The sequence below is a fragment of the Apus apus genome, chromosome 5 (genome assembly GCF_020740795.1).
Source record: "Apus apus isolate bApuApu2 chromosome 5, bApuApu2.pri.cur, whole genome shotgun sequence".
Classification (NCBI taxonomy): Eukaryota; Metazoa; Chordata; class Aves; order Apodiformes; family Apodidae; genus Apus; species Apus apus.
In genome coordinates, this window is record NC_067286.1 from 47,493,737 (window position 1) to 47,518,734 (window position 24,998).

General features: G+C 39.1%; 1 protein-coding gene across 1 annotated transcript in view; it reads right to left on the minus strand.

Annotated features, from left to right (window-relative positions):
* Positions 1–12,575: 12,575 nt before the first annotated feature.
* Positions 12,576–24,998, minus strand: part of KCNK10 (potassium two pore domain channel subfamily K member 10) — a 72,972-nt gene continuing 60,549 nt past the window's right edge. The window contains exons 7-8 of the mRNA XM_051622142.1: positions 21,634–21,776; positions 12,576–19,583 (exon numbers count right to left, since the gene is read on the minus strand). Coding sequence (XP_051478102.1) covers positions 18,954–19,583; positions 21,634–21,776 — 773 coding nt within the window. The 3' untranslated portion in view covers positions 12,576–18,953. The remainder of the gene's footprint in view (positions 19,584–21,633; positions 21,777–24,998) is intronic.

Below are 24,998 nucleotides of genomic sequence, written 5' to 3' on the forward strand. Positions count from 1 at the left end.
TTCCTGAATGAGATATTATATGATACAATGTGTTCCAAAGCTTCAACCATCATTTATTCCCTTTCTGCTTGCAGCTCACTCAAGCAAGTTAAAACATTTTTTGCTCCTCTTTGATGCATACATAAATAGATCTCGTTAAAGTGGCATGGAATGAAAAAAAGTATTGGTGATACTGGACATGCACAGCCCTATTTTATTTTTCTATGACCTTTAGCAAGGGTCCTCAGAGACATATTGCTGTATTGAAATTAATTCCCCAACCTTATCCAATACACAACACTGTATACTTATACTGATATGTATATACAGCAGTGCAATTTTGAATGAACACACCTGAGAGTACAGGAGCTAGTATTTACACAGTACTCCAGGATCTCACATCTTGAAATGAAGGAGATGTATTTCAAATGTTCATTCTGCACACAGAAAAGGCTATGTGCTGGTTTCAGCTGGATAGAACTAATTTTCTTCTTAATAGCCAGAATAACAATATATTTTAGCTTTAGTATGAGAATTGGTATGAGAAGAATGTTGATAACACACTGATGTTTCTAGCTGTTGTTAAGCAAACAAGAAGCCCATGTTCTGCTAGCGTGCATATGCACAAGAAGCTGGGAGGGAGCATTGCTGGAACAACTAGTTCAAGATGGCCAATGTGATATTCCATATTATGCAACATCACACTTAATACATATATGAGAGCTGGCCTGGAGTAACTCTCTCTCTCTTCCAGGATTGAGGTTCCAGTATCTCTCTCTCTCCTTTGGGATCACCAGCCAGAAACAGACTGGGCCTTGGGTCTGCAGGTGGTGAGCAGTTGCACTGCACATCATTCATCTGTATATTCTATTCTTAGTATCATTATTTTTAATAATTTGTTTATATGTATTATTATTTTCTTTCAATTATTAAATTGTTTTTATCACAACCTATGAGCCTCCTTACTCTTCCCCCTCTAATTCTCTTCCTCCCCTCCCCTGTATGTGGGGAGCAGCTGTGTGGTATTTAGTGGCCTGCCATGATAAACCACAACATGTGATCAACTGCTTTGCTTCCCCTCCCCAGTCCCTATCCATTATCTCCATGGGAATATCTTTCTGAAGCTTGATTAAAAATCCATATTTAACTTTCTCATAGATGTGTTCCTATCACCATTCCTACTTCTAAACTCTTGAGTGAAATGAGTACAGTGCTGTCAGCAGAAGGAGTAAGAAATACCTATGAACTTTGCACCTTGGAAAGAGCTACCGGTTGGTACAATTTTTCCCCAGTGACTGCATGACCTGTTCTAGCCCATGCCATGCAAAAATGTGCCCTCTTCCCAATTTAAATTAATCTGACTCCTGACATAACCAGCAGGTAAGCAAGGATGCTGTGATTCTCCTTAAGCCTTAATTCCTGTCTGCACCTCTGCTTGTAAAAGACATTGAGTCAAAAGGCTCTGCCACTGGAGTCCTGTCAAATGCAACAAAGAGAAAATGCACAGGTACTAGTTGTCCCAAATTTATTACCAAATCCCAAAAGATCTGGTGAATCATTCATTGTACCAAGAACAAGGAAGAATCTGAGAAGTCATCTCTCTTTGGATGTTTAGATATCCTGCTTCTCATGCCAGAGAGATCTCACTGCTCTAGGGAGAAAAGTAGAGATGAAGATTCGCCTGGAAGTAAATGTGTCTGCCAGTTTTTTTCCACAATACAAAAGGAGGATGAATGTATATTCAAGGCTTCACTCTTTTACAGTGCTGATCTCAGCTATGGGGTATGCCTTGAAGGAATTTTATCCCTCATCCCCCTTTTTCCAGAAAAGAAATATCTGGCAACTCAGCTTTCTAGAGCAGGACTCTTTCAATTACTCGTTTTGTATAGTATAAATTAAACGTTGTCTGGGTCAGCAAATGAAGCATAACTCTTTGATCTAAGGATGAGGCCCACATAAGGCAGCAAGGAGATACAGTTCCCCACTCCTGACCAGCATCACACTGCCTCTGCCATGCTCAGTCATCAGATAAACATGAAAATGCAGCACATAAAGACGTCTTAGAAAATGCTGCTTCAATGCCTTTGCAATTTATGGCTGTAAACCAGAATATTTCCTGATGGGAGAATTTCCTGAAGGGTGAATTTCCATTTCTCCATTCCTCTTTGCTCATAGAGGTTCAAAAATCCTTACATTAAACTTAAGTGACTTACATAAGAAGTAAAATTCCAAAGAGATTTACTCCCCTTCTTCCTCTGCATTGTTCATAAATGATTGAAATGTCCTTTGATAATACTATGGCCAAGCCATTTCTTTGGTTTGAAACTGAACCAAGCATTTACTGTATAGAAATTTCTAACTGGAACATAAATCAGAACTCTTTGTCAAAGCCTTCTGTTCCACGAATGATATTCTACTGAATTCAGAAATAAAGGTTTTCAAAACATGGTCTGTTGGAGCTGGGCAAAAAGGCAATTTTGAATTCTGCAGAGGCAAGATTTCAATTTGAATCCTTTAAATCATAATACCTGTAATAAACCTTGAAAAGTTACAGGATGTGCCTTAATTTTTTTCTCCTTGCAGTTTTACAGGTGATGTGTGACATGCTCTACCCTCTTCATTTTAGAGAATGAGATTTTTGCACTTAGAAAGGATTAAATCAATGCCTGAGTGACTCAGTCTCAAAAGCAACTGAAAAACATTAGGTTGATAGTGTGGCTCTACTCTGACAAGTAGTTATATCAAACTGGTGATTGAACTTGACCACCTTACACTGTGTATTCAAAGCTATAGCAAAGCAGTGCCAAAAGTAAATACCTTCTGCTTCTTACACCAGTTAGAAAAGCACAATTTATGTAGTAAAGTGAGAGGGAGCTGGACTCTTTGGGTTTTTTTCCCTGTATTACAGTAGAACCTCACTGAGATCAATGGAGTGGCTCAGCCATTGCATGATGTGGGAAACTGTTCTTCCTCACATAAGTCTAAGCTGGTAGCCCTCCAATATTGGCTCATGACACGAGTTTCAGCTGGAAGAGGTAACAGACATTAAGGCTGATGGAGCTTTAAGAAACAGATTTTCAGTATGGGTACTGAGGTAAAGAAATGACTCTGTGTGATGATCCAGATCAAAAACTTGAATAGGCCAGTCTGCAACAACCATGTAAAAAGCAGTATTTTCTACAGGGTCACCAGGGGATAAATTGGCAAATTTTTATGGTAATGAAAAACAACAACTAAAACCTACTACAACTACAACAACAAATAATTTAAAAAAATAATATAGAAGACACAACAAAAGCAGAACTAATCAGAGACCACAAAAGAAGAGATGCACTAGAAAACCCCACAGATTGTCACTGTATTTACAAATAATTACATAACAGAAGGAAATACAATAAAGCATAAACAAGTGTGGCTAAGCAGTAGATTTTCAGTTTCAAAGAAAAATGTTGCTGTACTACTTCAAGTTTTTACTGTAGATTGCAGAAAGGCAAATAAAATCCAATTCTTACTGAGATCTCTGATTGTAATTGATTTGGAAGAGAAAGTTGCCTTCCACAGGACCACCATGCAAGTTTTTCTTCCTTTTTAGAATGAAAGAGCAGAAAAGTTATTGGGCTACATCCATCTAAGCTTATCAAATAACTACAATAAAGGTAGAAAAAGGATACTGTTGCTTAAAGTAAACTGTTGTCAAAAGGGTCATGAGTTCATAAAGGACTTGTTTGGGAAGGATGAAGATGGCTAGGTCCAGCTGATAGGATGGGCTTTCAGGAGAGCTTTCAATATCAAGCTGAGGGGGAAGTGTGCTGCCCAGAAAGCTCTAAATTCTGTATAGAAGGACAGCACGAGAGGCAAACATGAGGGCCCCCACTTCCTGCAGGATAGTTCCATAAGCATTTGCTCGGGGCAGGAGAGCAGCAGCAGAAGATATTGGAGTGCACTGAAGAGCCCCCTTGCTCCACAGTGATAGGCCAGATTGACTTGGGATGGCACTTCTCATACACTGCTGAAATCCTTTCTCCTGCCAGAAGCTCATGTTCTTTCCCACTTGCCAGGGCAACTGACCATAAGAAATAGGGTCTTATGTTAAAACCAATGGATTTCTCAGCTTCTAACTCTCTGATTCACCAAATGGCACAAGTTGATGCCATTTTCAGGACAAAAAAGTTTTGACAAAAAAGGGACTGGACACGTGTGTACTAGGACTCTTTGGAGAAGGGCTCCATGCCAGGACCTCTCCTGATAACTACTCGTTTGCTTCTCAGTTACTTTCATCAGTTCTACAAGCCTTTGCAGGACAAAAAGGACTAGTCATTAAAAGACGGAAGTACTGATAGAAGTGGAGACAGAATGTTAAGAAATGAGGGCTCAGTGCACTGACCATGTGAAAGGGAGTTCAACGGACAGTTCTAAAACTGAGCCACCAGTTCTACCTTCAATCAAAGAGTAACTCAAAATCCATAAGCAACTTGTGAAACATTTTTTTTTAAAAATAAATAAAAATCATGCTGCTTTCCAGTTGCAATGCCAAGAAGAAAGTTTTGCTTGAAGAGAGAGGAGCACAAACTGTTCCATTCTGCAGATGATCTTCATGTCTGCACGTAGATGCTCACATTAATGTAATTTGAGAAATCTGAAATCACATGACTTCCTGCATACTTCATCTAGAATCTGGCCTTTTTTTGATTGACCTTTTGATTAACTAACAAACATGTTGGGTTTGTGGAGCTTTTTGCATCCATTAATAATGTGCTATCTATTGCAAATTTAGGATATTATGCAAGGATTTAAATACAACTGCACACATGAAACATCTTCTGAGACATCCATGGTCTTATCTATGTATGTGTCACTTTTTCTCCCAGCTTGAAAACAAAGCAGCAGAATGAAATATAGCCACAATACACACCATAAAAAAAGCTGGATATTCATAATACATAACCAATAGTTCACTCTCATTCCTGGGAAATATTTGCATTGTGGTACTGTTTTTCAAGTGAGAGAACAAAGCAATTTCTTGTAACCACCCTGTGCCATATTTCTTTCTTACAAATGGATTAGTATCTTTAGGCACTGATATCCCTCTTGTCTCATTGCTCTGACATGGGTCAAGATCCTCAATGCCTTCTACCTGAAGTTCTTGGAGCTTGGAAAGAACTTCAGGATAAATCCAGTAACTCTCTTTGGCATCTGTAATATGTAAATATCTTATTTTTTTTATGCTTAACCTAAAACTAGTTTCTGTGTGGAATTACTCAAGCATTTTGCTCAGAATTTCATGAAAACTCTTGTGTCCTTTCAGGATGTGACAAAGAGACCTTTCTCCTTTTTTCCATATTTAATGAACAGAAGAAAGCTTACTCTTAAAGGCAGGAAAAGATTGTGTTGGAAATATTGCTTCTGACCCTTAAAGAAGAGAAGGAGCCACTCTAAAGAGCTAGAGTGCTTGAGAAAATTATTAATGTAAAAGAAAGGACACACACAATCTTCTCCAAAGTCTCAAGAGAGATACACCTTATTTGAGCCACATGATAGTCCCAGGATGACTCAGCATCATGCAGTGAACAGGACTGTTATCTTCAAAATCTCTGAGGCAGAAGCTACAAGAGGTGTCTTAGTTTAGGAAATAAAATGCCTTTTCTGAAAAGTGGATTCTTTCTTTTATCTCCACTTGGAAATGCTGAACAAGTCACATAACCAAGAGTTTCTAAGGTGATCACAGTTGGTTTCATCCTCATTTTCTGGACACTTACCTCTGGAGCCATTTCACTAAACATCTGGATCCCCACATCTGAAGAGCTACAGAATATTAGAGTAAAATCTCAGGTTCCAAACTCCTCAGACTGAACCCGCAGCATTAATGGAAAGACACTCTCAGTGTTTCATCTTCCCCTCTGCTGGACTGGAGGAATACCCCTGCCTTACTTCCCTTTAGCACTATAAAAGAGCAGCTCATACTTGTTAATCACTCCAAATACACTAGTGATTAATGCTACCAGGGAGCCCACGAAAAAGTGTAAATCTACAGAGCATGGGTGAAGCAGTCTGCAGTACACAAGGCCAGGATTTATACAGTGAACAAGAAAGAAAATGTAAAATACTTGACAACTGAGGATAGTGCAGAACATGGCATGAGACAGAAACACCATGAAAAGCATGTGACAATGTAAGTCAAAGATTGCCTCTTAAAGAAAACGTAAGAGGAATTAAGGTGCAAGGACAATCTTATTTCTGGCATTTCCTAATTTTGTGCATGCCTGAATACAAATTTAACAATTAATGAAAAATAGAAAATTAAATAAAAAATATGAATAATCGTAATTTTTTTAAAAAGCAAACAAACAAACAAAAAACCCCAAACAAAAAAAAAAAAGCCACACTGAACAAACTAAGAATAGTACAATTAATACTATCAAAGTTTAATCTTACAGTTTCTTTCTAGGGAAAGCTGATGCTGTGAGAAAGTAAGGGTATAATTAGGAGAGGGAGGCTGGATGCTACTAGAGCACTTAGTAGCTAGTCAGAGTTAAAACCCTGGCTCAGACATCTGAGGTTTCTGTGTAACCTCAGATAGTCAATTTCCTATGTTATAAAGTAGGAAGAATTACATTTCCTAAGTGGTCGTGACAAGATTTAATTTCTTAGCATATAAGATCTGACAAGGAAGTGTTCTATTGACAAGATATTTAAAAAATAAAATATTAATAAATATTGATCATCATATCACTAATATCACTATAATTTGTCCTACATTTCCTATTTTCCCATCTTCTTAGCAGTTCGTGGCAATCTTGTAACTATTAAAATACAATGCAGTACATTTAATATGAAGCTGAAACAAGTACTCCAAGGAAGAAGACATCCTCTGTCTAGAGCTGAAGTTAAAATCGGGTAGAATTTACTATGCTGCCAAAATAATGTAAATTGTTAAGATTCCATACGTAGCCTTACATTAACATTGGCTGCTCACATGAATATTGGTTCATTACATTTAACTCCTGGTGGAAAAAGACTATGTTTCCCAAACACTAGCTTGTCTTTTCTAGTGAATTTGTTAAATGCACACTTTTGAGCACAGGCTTCAGTGCTGCTCAAGGATTTGGTGTACAACAGGACAGAATGACTCTTCTCCTACTTGAACTATATATGCCTCCTGCTGGCTAAACTGTTTGACTCTTCTCATTTGCATTGACTAACCAAATTCAGCTGAATAATCTGTTGATGTATTTCATCTGGAAGGAAGAATTAAAAAAAAAACAACAACCAAACAAAAAAAACCTAAACAAAACAAATATTAAAAAGTCCTTTTTCACTTTGTAAGCCAATTTTATTTTTCATTTGAAGTAATAGATGGTTCTTTTAACTTCGAGGGGAAAGTAAATTTTAAATGGAAATGTGACATTTTGGTTCAGGTTGAAAGGGTATTTAATGCAAATAGATTTTGGCTGGAGTTTTTACTGCTTCTGTATTTCACTGAGAAGATAATACTTTAGGGGAGTTGGAACTAGATGATCTTGAAGGTCTCTTCCAAGCCAAACCATTCCATGATTCTATGATTTTGGTTTAACCTCTAAATAACTTTTTTGACTTCTAGAGTTTACAGTTAACCGAAAAATCAGAAATTCCAAGCTCCAGTTTTACCAAGATTTCATCTCTTTTCCAGTGTTTTCTCAGCCCACAGACTGAGGTTTTTCCACAGTATCTTGCTAGCTTTGTGCCATTTTGCACTCAATGCTTGATCAAAGTCTGATCCAAACATAGTATCCTTTAATCCAATCGTCTTCCATTTTCCTTTCCTAAAATTGAAAAAAAAAAAAATATTTAAAAATCAACTTATTCTTTAGCTGAGTTTGCTTGTCAGAAAAATTATTTCTAGTACCAGTCAAGATACAATAGAATTTTTGTTGTTATGAAAAAAAAATAAGACTTTGATTGTTACAGTCATTACCATACTCAGAAACAGAGAGAGCATTTCTACACTCTAAATGGACCAGAGACAGCAAAGAATGTCCCCTCAACACAGTAGAAGGAATCCCACATCTGTCTACTCTGCACTATTTTTCATTTAATGTTGGCACTGTAGAGTCCAAACACCTGCCTGTTTCACAGCTGACAGTATGTGGAAATCTTTGCCCAGCCAAGGGACACTGATGTATCTCAGTTTACTGCTTAGCAGGTTAACATTTCAACTAATGTTTTCTGACCTTCTGTACTCTGGGTACATGTTGATTGTGACACAGCTATTAATGATCACATTAATGGATATGAAAACCTTTTCCAAAGAGTCTGCAGGTTCTCTCTACAAACCTGTTTTCCTTCCCAAATCTCACAGGGCTGTTAAAGCTCTTCTTCTGGGTCCATAAACACCTATAGGTCTCCTTTTAATTATTTGTACAGACTGACCAGTAATGTTAGTAAATATAAATGCAATACCAACACACACACAGAGGAAAAGACTTAGCTATTTCCTCTTCTTGAGCTACATTCCTGTACATATAACACCATATTTCTTTGAAAGTTTTTTCAGCACCTGAGGGCATCCCAAGCATACTCGTTTGTCCATAACCTGGATGCTCAATAGGAATTTACTGTACATGTTGATAGCAGATAAGTCTGTTTGGACCAATATGCAGAGATCCACACAGTGGCTGAGATGGTCACTGCTTAAAGCATGCAGCCTCAGGACCACAAATATCACAGTCACCAGCATATTTATAGAAAGTACCTCAGTTTTCTTGGCCTTCACAACTTCCCCTCATGTGTGAAAAAACATACACCAGTAACTACCTTGCAGAGATCTTAGATTAAATTTACTGTAGGTGGGCCCCTCACTAGGAGTGTTAATGAGGAGCAGACGAGCAGGAATAGGAAAACCAGGGAGGGATGTGTGACTGATGATAGGCAAGAGAAATTGCCAAGTACAGCCTGAACCTGTTTTGCTGTAGCATTAAACTGGCTTGTTTGGGAACTGCCAAATAAGAGCTAATGAAATCAGATTGCTTCGTGTAGGACTGCAGGTGGGCATGGCTGATTTATTACTGCTCAACCTGAGGTAGGGAGGTCTAGTCTACAGAGAGTAAACCACATATTTTGATAGGTCAAAGCAGACTTAGCAAGGCAGGAAACTTAAGCAATGAAAAGAAAAAATGAAATTATTAGTTTGAAAGCTCTTGTTAAGCTGTGAAAGATAAAATAACTTCCTGGTTAAAATGAATTAATATTTGCAGCATGAGATGGTAAAAATTTTCCAGTGTATTTTAAGACAAGCCTAGACTTCAGAGGGATTCCTCCTCTTTTCCTTTCTATGAAAAATCCAGTCATACACCTTTTCTCAAACAGTAAAACTGTGTTGTTTATTATAAATCATTCTCAGCAGTCAGTTATGCAGAAGGGATTCAAGGAAAAAAGGTGACAGTTGCAACTTATAAGGGGTTTTTTGTTATTTTGGCCTTTTTTTAATCTGACAGTCTATGTCTCAAATTAAGCTACACCAGAATGAGAAATGTAAATAAAATAATATAATTGGCTTCACAGCACAGCATGTATTCCCCTCAAGGTGGACCTGCACTAGGAAAGAGTCTCGGCTGACCACTTGAGTAGACTCTTGTCCTTGAGACTCCCGCAGCTGGAGGATTAAACACTTCAGTGTAAATCTGACAGCACAACTTGTATCTTTCTGCACCTAAGGCTCACTGGAAATCCTGTTGTTACTCAGACAGTGTTTATTTCCCTCATAACAAAACAGGCAGTCATCCTCTTCTTTATGCCTAATCCCTCAAATGCCTGCTGCTGTATTCACAATGTGGAGGACTGTGGTTTAGCCTGTCTCCAGCCTCTCAACACTTAAACAAATGTGACAATGATTGCCCAAGCTCTTGGTTTTCCTGTTGCAACATCTTAAAGTTATCCTCAGGTCTGTAATGTGACATCAAAAAAATGACCTTGTGAGGTTCCTGTCAGTCTTTAAAGATTCTTTGCAAAACAGTCTCAGTTTACATGCAGTTTTGTTTCTTTTTCAATCCTTGCATTTCCAGGCTGTGCTCTGGACCATGCTGAATATTTTCTTTTCCACACTCACAGGAAGAAGAGATTTGCAGATCAAACTTTGTCCATTTTGGAATTTTCTGTGTCACTTTTTCTGCCCAAATATTCATGCAAGGGGAAGCAATTGACTTGCAGTTGTTAGATAGGTCCATGGTGCATGTGAGGGATGGATAGCCAGCTGACTTTCTCCTTAGCTCTGAAAGGCTAACAGGAGCAAAATCAGTGTGCATGTCTTTACTTTCATTGATGCTACCTGCAAATGCATGAAATGCACAGAAGTCCAAATATGTTCAGTGAAGTAGTAGTGCCTTAGGGGAAAGAATTTAATCTGGGCTTTTTTGTTGTTTGTTTGCCTTTTTTATTTTCCCCCAGGAATTACAATATTGCTGTATTCCTGCTTTTAGTTGAACATGAAAATCAGTTGTCCACCTCAAGATTTCAGATTTCTGCTGCAAAAAGTAGGACTATATTGCTCATTTTACACTTTTTTTTTAATTATAATTTTTACTTATTTATTTACCCCAGTGATCCTCATGGTTCTAAATGAATCGGAAGGGTTGCAGTTTTGCATCCCCACCAATTAACCTATTTGGCATCTTGTGGTGTAGTTTAATAGAGTGGTTATGATAGACTATTTCTTCATGTGCATGATCAATACTTCAAGTCCCAACATGCTCTGGGACATAATACAACTTCATTTCACTGTTTTATTCTTCCTAGTCATTTAATAATATTTGGAAGGAAATAATGGCACAGATCCATTTAGGTAACTTCTTCAAGTCAAACCTATGGTGTCTACCCATCCAGTTTAAATTGGGTTCCGTTATGACATTTTCCCAAAAGAGAGCATGGACTCTGCCCAAGAAATGGCACTGTCAAGACAGCATCATCAGGAAAACCATCAGCACTTAGTGCTAGAAGAGAAGGAAGAGATGACCTAGAGGCAGTCTTCTACTGTGGGGAAAGTCTCCAGCATCCTCTGTGGAAATGACATAAGGTTTGCTGGAAAGCAGCTTGACACCTGCCAGCTCCAGCAAATTGCTATAAAATCAGTGTGGAATCCTCCTTCCTGCACTATTCAGTTTCAGTATGTTAGTTCTGAATTTATTAGTTTTAAATGCAATTTTAATATTTCTTCTGCCATGTAACGATTTGTTTCAAAAATAGTTGTTGTCATGCAAAACAGCAGACTGGACTGAGAAAATCATGTTTCAGCAAGAATCTTAGTGCAACTCTTAGCATCCTGGATACAGTTTTTGGAGCAGAAGAAAAGTGTTTCTCAACTTGTCACGCATCCACACTCTTGGCTTTTTTCCACTGTCTTTCTCAATCACCTCTAGGGACAATTCCTTAAGTTAGCTGACTAGACAGATCAGGGTGCTGGAGGACCCTAAGAAGAAAGCAGCCTTCTGTATAAGCCAAGCAGTAGCTCACAAAATCAGAGCAAACAGCTGTAGCTAGATAAGGTCATGCACTGGAAACGGAGACAAAGTGGTCAAGCAGAATGAGAGTCAGCATAAACTAGAAAATGCAAATAACAGTTTTGCAATAAAAAAGCAAGAGTGATACAGAGTAGCTAAAGTAGGTCCAGTTAATAGACACATAGTCAGAGGAACAGAGAGAATTTGGAAATACAGGGTGGCCTTTAGAGAAGTATATCTCAACTTACACAATTAATACACAAGTAGCGAGAACCAGTATGGACTCTGTAGCATAACCAGCATCTAAAGAGTAGTGCAAAAACCAGAGAAGTTTTTTTCTCACTCCAGAAAAGGCTTTTTTCTATTTCTTTTTTTTTTCCTCAGCCAAGGGAATGCTCAGCCATGAGAGGCTCTGTATACACCACACAGAAGTATTAACCATGCTTGCAAGAATTTTTTGTCACCCCTATTTGCTGACAAAGAAACTGTAGTTCAAGAGTTTGTGCTCTCTGTGAGTGCACCATGATTGGCCTGTGTTGCAGTTTCCCAGGTGGATGGAAAAACAAGGCAGCAGGGGAAACTGAGGCCTCACACAGAAGATAGTCAACATGAAGACACCAAAAAAGTTGCAAAAAGACAAAAAACTTCACAGTAAAAGACAACCCCAACCTTGTCTCTGTGCTTCCCAAAGTCAAGAAGTTTCACGTTCTTCCTCCTCTTTGTATTAGTAAGTTTTTCCAGACACCTTGGCCAATAATTTCTGTGGAGAGAGACTGGCAAAGAGACAGAGCCTCCTCAAAGCTTTGCTTCTTGCATCCCTACTAATTGTTCACCAGGTGTGAAGCCCAGCTCAGTATGAGTAGAGGTATGGCTGAAAGCTTGTGCTGTCTTTTGAAACCAGCCCAGCACCACCAATTCCCAAATTGGAGACCCAGAAAACACTGCAACCTGAATTGTCAACAGAAAAAAAAAAAAAAAAAAAAAAAAAAAGCAAACACAAAGATTTGGCAACAGGGAGATTACCAACAATGTACTGTTACCGACAGGGATATGCAAAAGGGAAGATTAATTACAGCTTCTCTGTGCTTGCTGAATGATAGGACAACAGAAAGAAACAACACCAAGAGCTTTTCATCATCTAGAAGGTCTTTGTTGCAATTTTTTTTCCATCTTTGTAAGACATTACATCATAAAATAAAGACAATAGCAGCAAAACTTATCAAGATGGTACAGGAATATTGTGCTCTGTACCCTGGTAATGACATTAAATTTTCCCTTTTCTGAAAATGCCTTTCTAAAGCACCATAAAATCTTACAGAGAGAGAGAGAGAAAGAGGGACAGAGGCAAGAGAGTAGATAGAATATCCTTGCAAGTGGATTTACTGATTGCTTATACAATATTTTGAAGTTAGCATCCTACTGAAATGTTACCCCAAATTCTAAGAAAGCTGTTTTTTGTTCACAAGCAAGGCTGGAAACGACTAATTATGGTGCCTCAGCTCTGTCCACAGGTCCAGATCAAGTTCTACAAGAACTTGAAAAAAATAAATCTAAAACTTGAAAAAAATAAATCTAAAAATAAATTCAAATTTTGAGGAACTGTGATCCAGATAAAAATCCTGCCTTTTTCTAATTATAGCTACTACGTGACTCCAGGATCTAAGAAACTGCTAAATGGAAGGCTGAAAGCTGGTATTGTTTGGCTTACATCTCACAATAGGCATTGTAAGCTTTCCTCTTTAAGAACCCAGCTCTCACAAAGAAAAAAAGTGTGTGGGTGGAATATGTTTGGGAGACTAAAATACTCTCTCTCACATGCCAAATATCACCTGCCTGCGATTTGCTCTCAAGCAGTTCAGCCAAGGAAAGGAAATCCACTTTGCTTCAAGAGGCCACCTGCTAGAGAAATGTTTTCCCCTGATAGCATCAGTACTGGTAGTTCCTGGTGATAAGACAGCTCAGACGTGACCTGTAAGCACAGATGAGGGAGCACAGAAGTTCACACCTACCTGCAAGGAGGAAGGGGGGTATCACCACTAAATCTGTGTGCAGGAACCAATTAAATGTGCCATGTGAAGGGTGGGCATGTGCATGTGTTCACATGGGGCTTTTTTTTCAACCAACTCACCAGGGTTGTGGGTAAGACCTGCCTTTAGGGTGATGATCTAGCTCACTGAGCATGTGCTGGCTGCATCAGGAGACCACCAAATTAGCTTTGCAACTGCTTCCTCAGTGTTTGATTTCAACAACATGAGTCAACAGTCTAACATAATTATGTACTTCAGTTGCACTGGTAAGAGGAAAAAAAATAGGGTCCAGATAACCAATAGTATTAAAAAGGCCAACTGTTCCTGGTAGCCAAGGAGTTGGGGAACATGAGAAGAACTAAGCAATCTAAAGGAATTTGTAGATTTGTGGTTTTTTATTACATAGTTTGGCCAACTAGTTTGGTACATTAATCTGCAAGCCTTTCTTTAAGTTTTATAGATTTGTGTTGGTTTGCATTTGTGTTTTCATTGATATTTAATTGCCTAGGGAACTGTTTCTGAAGCTGGGCTTATTTGTATTTAGTATTGATATAATGCCATCCCAGTAAGTGTAAACAGCTCTGCAGAGATGAGTTAAAACAGCAGGACCTTGCTATAAAAAGCTTACAAATACCAGGCTAGCTCCACTTTAATGTAGTGGCTTGATGGGGACAGATTCTGGCCTTAGATTAGACAAAACAGAGTTCAGAACAAATAGTTGTACAGGAAGGACTGAAGCAACTCCCAATCACCTTTTATATTCATATCTACTTAGTAGAAGACTTCTTGTTCTAGGTTAGTATGCAATATAACATAAAGCTTGGTCTTTACATGCTTTTTATTCTTAGTGGATGATGGGAAATGTGAAACTAGCAGACATCATGCAACCTGACAACACAAAATAGCCCCTGAGAAAATCAAAGCTGGCAGGAAAACAGCCCATGTACAGCATAAACATAATTTCTTCAGGAAAATGCAGGCTTTTTTAAGGACAGAGATTTTAACACCTGAAATCATAGACATATTTTCATTTATAGTGGGTTAGAGAATCATAGACATATTTTCATTTATAGTGGGTCAGAGAATTTTGCAGAAAGTCTCTGGCATAGCCCATTAATGGCATTGGTAGAAGCAGACTTGTACTAGAGACAACATAGAGACAGAGAACAGAAGCTCTCCTGATTTATAATTTTACAGCAACAACCAAAATCAGATTTCATTTATATAAATCACTGTGGGTTTTTTATTTATGGCTATTTCTAATAACAATTATTAGAAATAATGTTCCCTATTAAAGAATGACAAAATTCACAGACTATCACATGGATGAAATTACAAACATGTTCAAAAGCACTCATGCAAAACCTGCACAAATTTGATGATGGTGAATGATTCAGAAGGATCCCCATAGGAGCAAGCCAGAATTCTCCTGCACAAGAGAGCAGAAAGTGGGACTGCAGAGCTGAAATTTGGAGGAAAACAGAAGCTGAATCGTCCTCTATGTGTGAGGGCTGTGACTATAGAAGATCCATGTTTCCATTGTTTTTGTAGGTCCCAATTTCCATGTCAAGTCATGTTGTGCTCAGGGCAGGATCTGAGAATTAAAATCAGTAATCCACACTTCGTGTGACTTTATTTTCAGGCTGCTGTGAAAGCGTGTAATTCAGAACAAGAAGTTTTGGACACGGTTCAGACTATGTTTTGCTATAACTTTAAATAATGGTGGAACAGCCACACTGGAGACAGCATCAGAAGTTTTTTTGTAATTTTAGAGAATTTTAGCCATAAAAACACCTGGTGTTTGAACTGAGATTGTCTCCCAAGTTGTTGCATACAACTAAAACTAAAGGATGGCCTTTACAAAGGGAGCAGCAATTTAGGACATTAAAATGTCATTGTAGTTGTCAGACATTTCTGTCTGGCTCCCTATGCAATACACCATTTCCACTTCCCATTTTATAATAAAAATTAGTTACATTGAGGTATTTAATAGGCAACCGTATAGGAGAAAACATTTACTCCAGTAGCAGACTGGCAGCTGCTTCTCAGCAAGTTGCAGACATAGAAATGGGTAGGAATGAGAGACAGCATTTTGCTTTCATGTAAAAGGTCATCAAATTCTCTCCCATATCCCAAACTAGCAGTTGCTGAAGATATAGCTGAAAAAATGACATCCAGGGACTCCTGCATGGCATTGCCAGGCAGAAACTAGAGTGAGACACACACACTATCCGCTAGGATCTGGGCAGGGGACAGACTGAGAATTCCAAAATTTTGGAAGAGGAAGAATATGCCAAGATTGCATTGTCTTTACATCCCACCAGAGCTACCAGTTCTGTATTTGGCCAACATACTTTGCCTCCTTGGCCACTTTTGTCCATGTTGACTTGTTTTCCATTATTTACTCACTGTCCAAATCCTTGCTCATGTAGACAAGTCCTACAAGACAAGACTTCTGCTTTCCCTGACCCTAATCAGCAGAAATGCTCTGGCTTTAACTAAGCCTTACTTTTCACCTACAGAAAATGCATCTTCCGTATCCTTACAACTGCCTGTGCACCTGTGCAGGACTTTTCTATTACAAGCAAGCATTTTTTGCTAGAACAAGTCAGTTGAGGAATAAATAACAATGCATGCATGATGTTGGCTTGGCATTTGGTAATCATGGAGAATTGTTAGCACAGTCTGTATGTATTGCATTCTTTCAGTCAAATGAGATGTTTTCATGTGCTTGATCCTTCATACAAGCAAAGCACAGGACAGCGTAATCAGGCAGTACTTCAATTCCCACCACACAAATCTCATGTCTGAGCTCTTCTGAACCTTGTTTGGACTTCAAAAGCAAATTTAAATTGTAGCTTTCACTCCTAGCTTCCCACCAGGCCACAATAAAACCCCAGATCTGAACAACATAAAACCTTAGTACATCCAAGTATGCTTCATCTATTCTGGCACTACAGAATTCACTGTATTTCTGAGTGAGACTTCAGAAGTTTTGCTCACGTGTGGCACAAGAGGCTGGACTTCATCCCAGGCCTGCCCAAAACCAGAGGCAGCAGGAGGGCTAAGGAACTGCCATGCTTGAGCATGCCTGCATCTTGCTGGTGTCTCCCTGTGGCTTGAGGAGGATGGGATCTGAAGATAGCCACAAGCTGCTGGCCTCCATCACTGTGAAGGCTCCAGGAGCCATGGCAGCTCTTGAGTCAGACAAAACCTTCCCTGGGGACTGGGCTTACTGCCCTGCCTCCAGTAAGCTAAAGCCAGAGCACAGCCTTAAGAGATTCATTGGTGAACTAAGCAGAATTCAATTTCTGTTGGATCTTATTAAGTTAAAGCAATCTCAACTGACTTGAATTTTTTCAAAGGTTCTTTTAGCATCCTTAATTTTCAGAGAGATAATGAAATTAGAAATATGATATTTCAAGTGAAGTGAACCAGCAGACAGAACATACTAAGAACTTCTTTCCTCCTCTGCACTAGTGGTATTTGGCTCACTCCTGCAAATTCTGCAGTCACTTAGATCTGCAAATATGCACACTCAAAATTTGCATTTGCATTGCCATGCTCCTACTCATAGCCATGGCAATAATGTATTCCAGTGACCAGTTAGATTTTGAGTTGGCTCATTGTGCATAAACTCTCAGAACCTATCACAGGAAATGAAGCATGCATGTTTGTGTATGCAGACACGGGCATGCCAGTCCAAAAAGTTCGTGTCTGTGTAACCTGCAAGTGTCGGTACGTTTGATTAGCTCTTAAGAGTCGGTATGTCTCTGCCATCTACATCCATGCTTACTTTGCCTATAAGCCTACAGTTTCAATTGTAAGATACTTAGGATTTTGTGAAGATGCAGAGAAAGCATCACTGCTGCAATTAGGTGTATCTCATTCCCAACATGCAAAAACTTCTTTATGCAATGGCAAAGACAGTAGCCCACAGGCTGAGGCTACAAAACTTCACTGTGTTTTGCAATTCCCATTAATTATTTTGCAGATTTTTCTTTGAATGTTTACTGTGAAGTCTAGGGACATTTGTATGTCTTATATCCTTATGTCCAGACACCATAAAATTTTCTTTACAAATGTGCACATTTTGGCTAGATTTCACTTCAGTCTAGAACTGCAGAACTCATGTGTAGATTTTATCATGAAAAGAGAGAACAAATGTCAAACAACAGTAGTACCCAAAAGAAAATAAAACAAATAATTCAAAATACTTGTTTAGAAAGTTACAAAATATGACAGCATTAATGGCACTTAAAGCTATAAGCACTTTAGAGATTACCACCATATTTATCTCAACCTCTTTTCCTAATTTTTTTTCTTGTTTGTTTGTTTTTCTGAGATTATGACCGCAACTCACATCTAAACCTAAACCCAAAAACGGGGGCAGAGAGCCCTGAGATTCTATGGTTGCCCTGGCCCTCATTTGAATATGTTCTTATGTCTATTTTTAAAAATTCAGATTCAGCTACAGAGAACAGCAGTTTGCTGACACGCAAAACCTATAGTTTTCCTTCTGTCTTCATAGTCTTACCATTAAAATTGAAGGGGTTTTTTTCAGTGGTAGAAAGTGTGAAAGAGAAATTCTTTTTAAAATAACAGTTGGCCCACTGTTTTATACACCTAGCCAAATACCATTAAATTAATGTTTCTCTTCTTTTAAGCAACATAGCACAAGATGTTGCATTTTCTTCATATGCAATTTCTTGCTGTGAGTTTACATTGAGTATTTCCTACATACAGTAAAAAAGTCCATTTGTTTCTTTTCCTTTTTTTCCTGTCACCGGTTAAGATAAATACCCACAGAGGTTTTTGTTTTGTTGTGTTTCTTTTTTTTTTCTTTTTCTTTTTTTAATGAAAAAAAGCAATCCGACCCTTAAATATGCTTATGTTGATTTTTCAAACCAGCACCCAGCTGGTGGCTGTGTCCATGGACATTCTCTTGGAGATTAGAAAGATAATGCAACTGATTCAAAACTGGGAATTAAAAAAAAAATCTAGCTTGAATCACGTGCCAAAATGTAAACTGAGCCTTACTGAAAGTTTCTAGTTCACTCCAATAATTTCTCCTCTTCTTAATCACCAGGGGAAGGCTTTATGAATGCATATTCCATTACAAAGATACACTCTTTTTCATCCCTTTCAAAGGCTCTTCTTACATAGCTGCCCTTTGTCTAATATTGTGCCATGGTAGGAGTACTCTGGTGGTATTGCCATGGTTCAGTCTCTTCCTTTGTGTCTTGCCCTGGTAATCTTACACAGGCTGAAATTTCCATGTGCGTAGCTTTCTGTTGCCATTCTGCAGTGCTGTGCTCCTGAATTGTTTTGGCAGAGCAAGCTTGAGTCTTTATGGCACAGTGAAATATTCTTCGATGCTGTATCATTCAGACTGAATAAGGAGTCTGTATAAGGCACGTGTCTCAATATATATATGTATATAAAAACACTAACAACATTAATTCAAGTCAAGCATCTTTTACATTTGATTTCTGTCTTCAAGTAATGCTTTGTTTTCATGTTCCCTTTCTTTGGTTTCATTGGGGATTGCTCCATTCTCCAGGTCTGAGTGCTGCTGGATGCAGTTGGTCAGCACTGCAGTGCTAGAAGAGTTCTCAGAATTACACATCTTCTCTGTCTCCTCTTCCTTTTTTTCTTCATCCAAGGAGTAGTTTCGGAAGGTCTCATAAATTTTACACACATCCTCAGGAATGGTCTTTTTGAGGTCTTTGTTTTTCCTTTTGGTCATCTTAGCAGACGATCCAAACTTGTTAATGATGTTATCCTCAGAAGCCCCTTGCCCATGCTTGTTGAGCTTATCTGACTCTTTAAGGCGCAGGTTGTTAGGCCTGTTGTTGATGCTTTCCTGAGATGATGCCTTGAAGCGTCCTGTTTCCAAGGCAGTAAAGACAGAGCGCCTCTCTGGAGAGAGCATGTCTAAGGAGTGGGCTCTCTGGTCCAGGCCCAGGCGCCTGCGCTCCATGCTCCGGATGGTGGCTGCCCGCTGGAGCTTGTCATGGATCTCCACGCTGAGACGCCTCCTCGTCTCTCGGAACTCAGCTGTCACGTTTGCTTTCCACTCCGCTGCATGGGCTTTTATTTCTCCAACCTTTACAACAATAAGAAAGATAAATTAATAAAAGGGGGAAAAAAAACCAACACAAAAAAACACACACACAAAAAAAAAAGCCAAAGCAAAATGAAGCAACAGCCTTTCCTACAAGACAGTAGCACAAGAGCTTTCCTGTCTCGTGTAGAATCAGAGACTGGTCCCAGCTCCAGTGCATCCACCTGGACCCAAACTTCAGCAGCAAAGTGGCTATACTGGGCAAGTGCTAAACACACCAACTAGTGATTCGCTAGTGGCTTGTGTGGCATATGACTTGTCTGCCTGTTTCACATTTTGCCACCTTGTACATTTTATAGCTTTGTTACATGATGGGAGGTGTTTGTGCTAATACCTCCTTGGCTAAGAACAAAATTTCTAACTGAGCAGTACACGGGCAGGAGTGAGCAAAATTAATCACATACAGTTATACCAATATGCTTCAGAAATGCAGGAAAACCAGTGTAGCAATACAGTCATGTTTTTTCTGTACTGTTCATGGATGGGGGCTGTTCAGCCCCACTGAAGGTTCTCTTCAGTGCCACAGAACAATTAACACTGGAAATACCTGTTAGATAATTTCAAGTGGATCTCTGATCCAGTCTAGAGTTCATTCTCAGGGATGAATATATCTGTCTTTAATGGAGGTTCCCATTGCCTAAATATAAAAATATCACCCTCTCAAGACAGCTGGAGAAGTTGTCAATACATACTTCCTCTGGGCACCATAAGCATGTCCTTTAATATCTCACTGCTTTGCTGTTTTACTCCTTTGCACCTGTGAGCAGAATAAAGGCAAAGAACAAAACACCTAGGTGGCTGCTGTGTTGAATACATATTTCTTCCAAAATGAGGAAAAAAAAAGATAACTGACCAAGTAATATCTCAGTCAACACAGGCCTTTTCTGAAGTTCAGCTGAAGGAGAACAGATTCAGGATTACAATGTCTGCAGGAGCCCACCCAGATCAATGGTTTGCTTGGGCTGCTGTAGCCAGAACTCAGTTTCTGCAGATCCAGAAGGAAGTCATCTTTGGTTCCTCAGGCCAGATGAGCAGGTGTCCATTTAGAACTGTTTAGCTTGTGGCAACAGGTATCCCACATCCACCATGAGAGATGATTCCTATCTATACATGCCTGCAGTGGATCAACCTGACAGCCAAACTCCCTGTGAAGCTTCCTTTGTTCATAGAGATACACAGGGGATGCTGGGCCTCAAGTTGCACAGATGCCTTCATAAATGATAAACAGCAGTACTCCTCTGCTAAACTTTGTCTGTGCCTGCTCTTTGGCAACCCTGCCATATTAGCTTTGCTAGTAATGCAGGAGATTGTCTTAAAAATTGAAATAATATTATTGATGTCCTCCACAACAGGCTTCAGCTCTAGAGTCACAGCAATTACCTTTCATTTTCCACTCTTACTTGAGTGAAGCAGTAGCAATACTGTCTTTCAATAGTGGAGGGCATGTTCCAAGTGGATTTAAACATGTTCTTCCTGACACTGACTACTTAGTTTCTTGAGTTTTTAATACTATGGTACTCAGTAAGGGGCCTGAAACTAAACCAGAACCATATTCTCTGACATAGTGAAAGGTGTACATGTAAATATAAATGCAATGTAAAGCCCTGGTTTAAAGGTAGATTTTGTTTCATAATGAAGATGATTCATGTTTTCAAAACTTATGCATCTCCAATTTCTAAAAATGAGAACACCAAAATATTTATCACAATTTTGTTGCTAGTTTCAGAGTGAAGTCTGGCCTCTACTATTCCATAATTGTAATCCTGCTGATGTATTCCATGTATTTGGTAGTACTGACAGATGTGTAACAACCTAGGTTGTTTAAGTTGCTTTTTTCCCCACCCTTTGAGAAGGAGCTATCTATCAGAGCTATCTATCAGAGCTAAGTGGATACCAAAGGCAGCCAGTGGAGTAAGCCACAGAGAACAGTGAACATTGGTCATGCAGAAAAGCATCCTTCTTTAGACAAGGAGTCAGGTGCTTAAAACTTTCTTATAAAATGACAAACCACTGAGAAATTGACTAGTCATACCTCTGCTTTTGTCTTCTTGGACAGGACTCTTAACCAGTCTCCAATCATACTCAGGACAGCAGCAAAATAGGCAAGGCCAACAAGGATCCAGAACCACACTAAGGGTTTATACCACTCCCGGTACTGGATTTCAGCATTTCCTCCTGAAATAAGCATACACTTATGCGTAGGAATATAAGATGCAAAAATTATTACAAAATATCTGGAAATCTGATAAAGTCTTGGAAGCATTTCTTGACTCTTGCCAATACCATGGTAGTTCTAATAGTCTATGAGAGGCCTATTAGATAGAAGGAACACACCCTGTTGTTAATTTAAGACTATAATACTATAATATCGTTCTGTTGCTATGTGACCTGCCAAAGCACCTAGCCAACACCTTTTTTTATACTGTTCATACTCTGAAATTCCTACTTCAATAGTACTTGCAACAGCAAAAACACATTTCAAAAAAACAAGTTTAATACAGCTAGTCTACCTTAGTCTGACTTGCCTGCAGCTTGGTAGTTGAGAAGCTTTACAGTTCAACCCCTTCAGGTTATAGTGTTTCCAGATTTTTTTTGTTTTAACTATGGGACTCAGAGACTTATGTGCAGGAGAAAGAACCTAGCTTTGTCTTTCTCTCCAAATTAGGATACCTGACAGGAAGCCAACCCTGCATCAGCCCTGATAATAAGGATATACTGGCTGCTTGGGTGTCAGTTACAGGGATGCATTCTCTAGCCAGTGACTTGAGAGGAGATATGGATCAAATTAAGCAATAAATATCCTATATTGTTTTCATGCAAGGTTTAGGATGAGCTGGTAAAACATGTTAGACATTTGGCAGACTATGAAGAGTCTAAAATAAATGCAGGAGCAGCCAAGCTGCTACCTACCACAGAATAGAGTAGACTTTTCCAAAAAAAAAAGCAACCACAACCTCACATTTGAGACTCCCACTCTTATCACAGTGCTACGTGCACTGAAATAATGAGAGACAATGAGAGGCAGGCACAGCACTGAGCTGAAGAGAGAGTGGCAAAGAGCCTGCACAGCCACATCACTCAGTGCAGGTGGAGAAACACCACCCTTGGTGGTATCTGTGTAAATCTCTGCCTGGAGAGCAAACCTACCAGGGGACTAGGCAGGGGATTGCATGTTTCCTGAACTCCAGTCTTGGTTAGAAAAGACTTAAGACAACAATCTGTACCTCTGTGTGACTACACAGAGCTTCTAGGTTTTCCCTCCATCAAGATCACCAGACAACACAGTTCAGCATTTCCCCCTGAGCTTTTTTGCAATCGGAAACATTCTTACAACTCTCTTATCCAGTCTCAGCGTGACTGTATGTGATTGAACATCCATGTGGAAGTTCAGACATTTGACAATTGGCAGGGACTCATATATTGGTTTTGATATTAATCTCTCTTCACACACCACATGAATCACTCTCTATTTTCCAGTCTTAAAAGCAGGAAACAATGGGAGTTTGGGGCTGCTGTTGCTATGGTACAATGAGACTCTTCTGATCATACATGTCCCTGAGGAAGCTTCCTATGAAGCAGATTGGCTAGGTCTGTCTTCCTGACTACTCAGGCAACTGACACCACTTTTTTTCAGCCTATCAGATATTCTGTTTTTCCAAGGTCCACCCACAGTTTTATTTCCAACAGTAGTACAAAAACTTTCCCACTCTGGCAAGAGCTGGGATGCAGTCTAGGTGGCATAAATCAGCATTACTCAATTTATGCAGTTTTACGCAATGCAAAGTAGTATTTTCCCTTTGGGGTTGAAGGGACAAAGATACTGAGTGTAGAGTGACAGAAAATAAAAGTGACAGAAAATCTGTTCCAAAACCAGCAATGAAACCCAAATCTCCTGGTGATTACCTGCCTTAAACTCTTATAATGAGATCACATCTGAAGTTTTCTAATTCAGGATCTTCCATTACATTTTTGAAAAATCCTGGTTGTTAGTAGCCACTAAACAGTGGATTATATTCTCCTAATCATGTCGGATTTAGAACAATTGCATTCATATTGAGAGCTTTTTTACTATTATATTATTAAAGAAAGCAATACTGAAGTGTGATATACTTAAGAAAAATATTGCGAATAATTTTAATTTCACACTGTGATACCACAGAGTATCAGTGAGCCTCTCTTCACATTTAAGTGATTACAACGGACCAAGCTCATGCAACCACTTCTGTATCTGAATTCTCTATCTGGGCCTCTCTTTGTTCAGTATCTTTTTTTAGATTCCTAAACATTATTAGAGGTTTCTGGTCTTACTGTTTGTGAAGGCTTTGATGGAAATGGAAAAGCCTGGGAATTATAAAATCTGGTGCTCATAATGGAAGCAGAGGAATAGAGATTAAGTGTTTGGTGGTACTTGGCAAATGAGAGTCTTGTTGCTGGGTTCTGATTCAAAAATACACAGTTGTCAAAATGTAGATGCAAATTGAAAAAAGGAAAGAGAGCCTTGATGTGGCAGGGAACTGAAAATCTCTTTCATGAGAAAAACCAGCTTTCTCCATGCTTGGGTGCTATGATAAGAGGGCACATATAAATATAATGCAAGAAAACAATGTATTGATTTTGCCATTAAATGTTATAATACATGCTCTGTTGTTCCAGGAAAGGTTAATCATGTTGCCCAAAAGAGAAATATGCTGTTATGTTCTAACCTATTCCTGAAAATGATGAAAGTACATGTAAAAGGTACTACCCTAGGCTACAACAGAGCATAGGAGAGGCTACCTATTAACATATAACATGATGATAAGCAGACACCAAAGCCTATTGGAGGACCAGCCTTTGCCAAACAGGGTTTAAAAGAAAGTTCATTTGTTAATATGCCAAAGGCATCATCAAAACCCTCACTTGTCACCTCCCTCTGGTTTGCAGAATACCAATGAGTTTTCTTCATTTCTACCCCTGTTTGGAGCTGTAGTAGCAGTTCATGCGGAGTGAGGCAGACTTTTGGGGTAAACAAGGAATTTCACAGTTCACCTTGCTGTGATGAGTCAGTGTTGCATGTCCCTCTGTGCACTTGATTAATTGTTACTGCACCCTGTATTTGGCTGGTGCCACCACCCTAAAGGTCACCCACTAGACAATGTATCTAGTCAAGTAAATCTCCTGTTTGTACCTCATGGAGAGAAAAAGGCACTTGTAGAAGGCAATTGATTTGACCTCAGTTGTCTGTTTTAGGATCGGATGAATGACCCACTAGCAAAACCTCCTTCTCTTCAATATAGTCTTAGCAGCAAGCTTAGAACAAGTAGCTCATTTTCAGACAGCTAAAGCAGATGGCTTAGCTTGAGACTATGATATTGTCTCTTCTCCAGGCTAAACAGCCCCAACTCTCTCAGCTTGTCT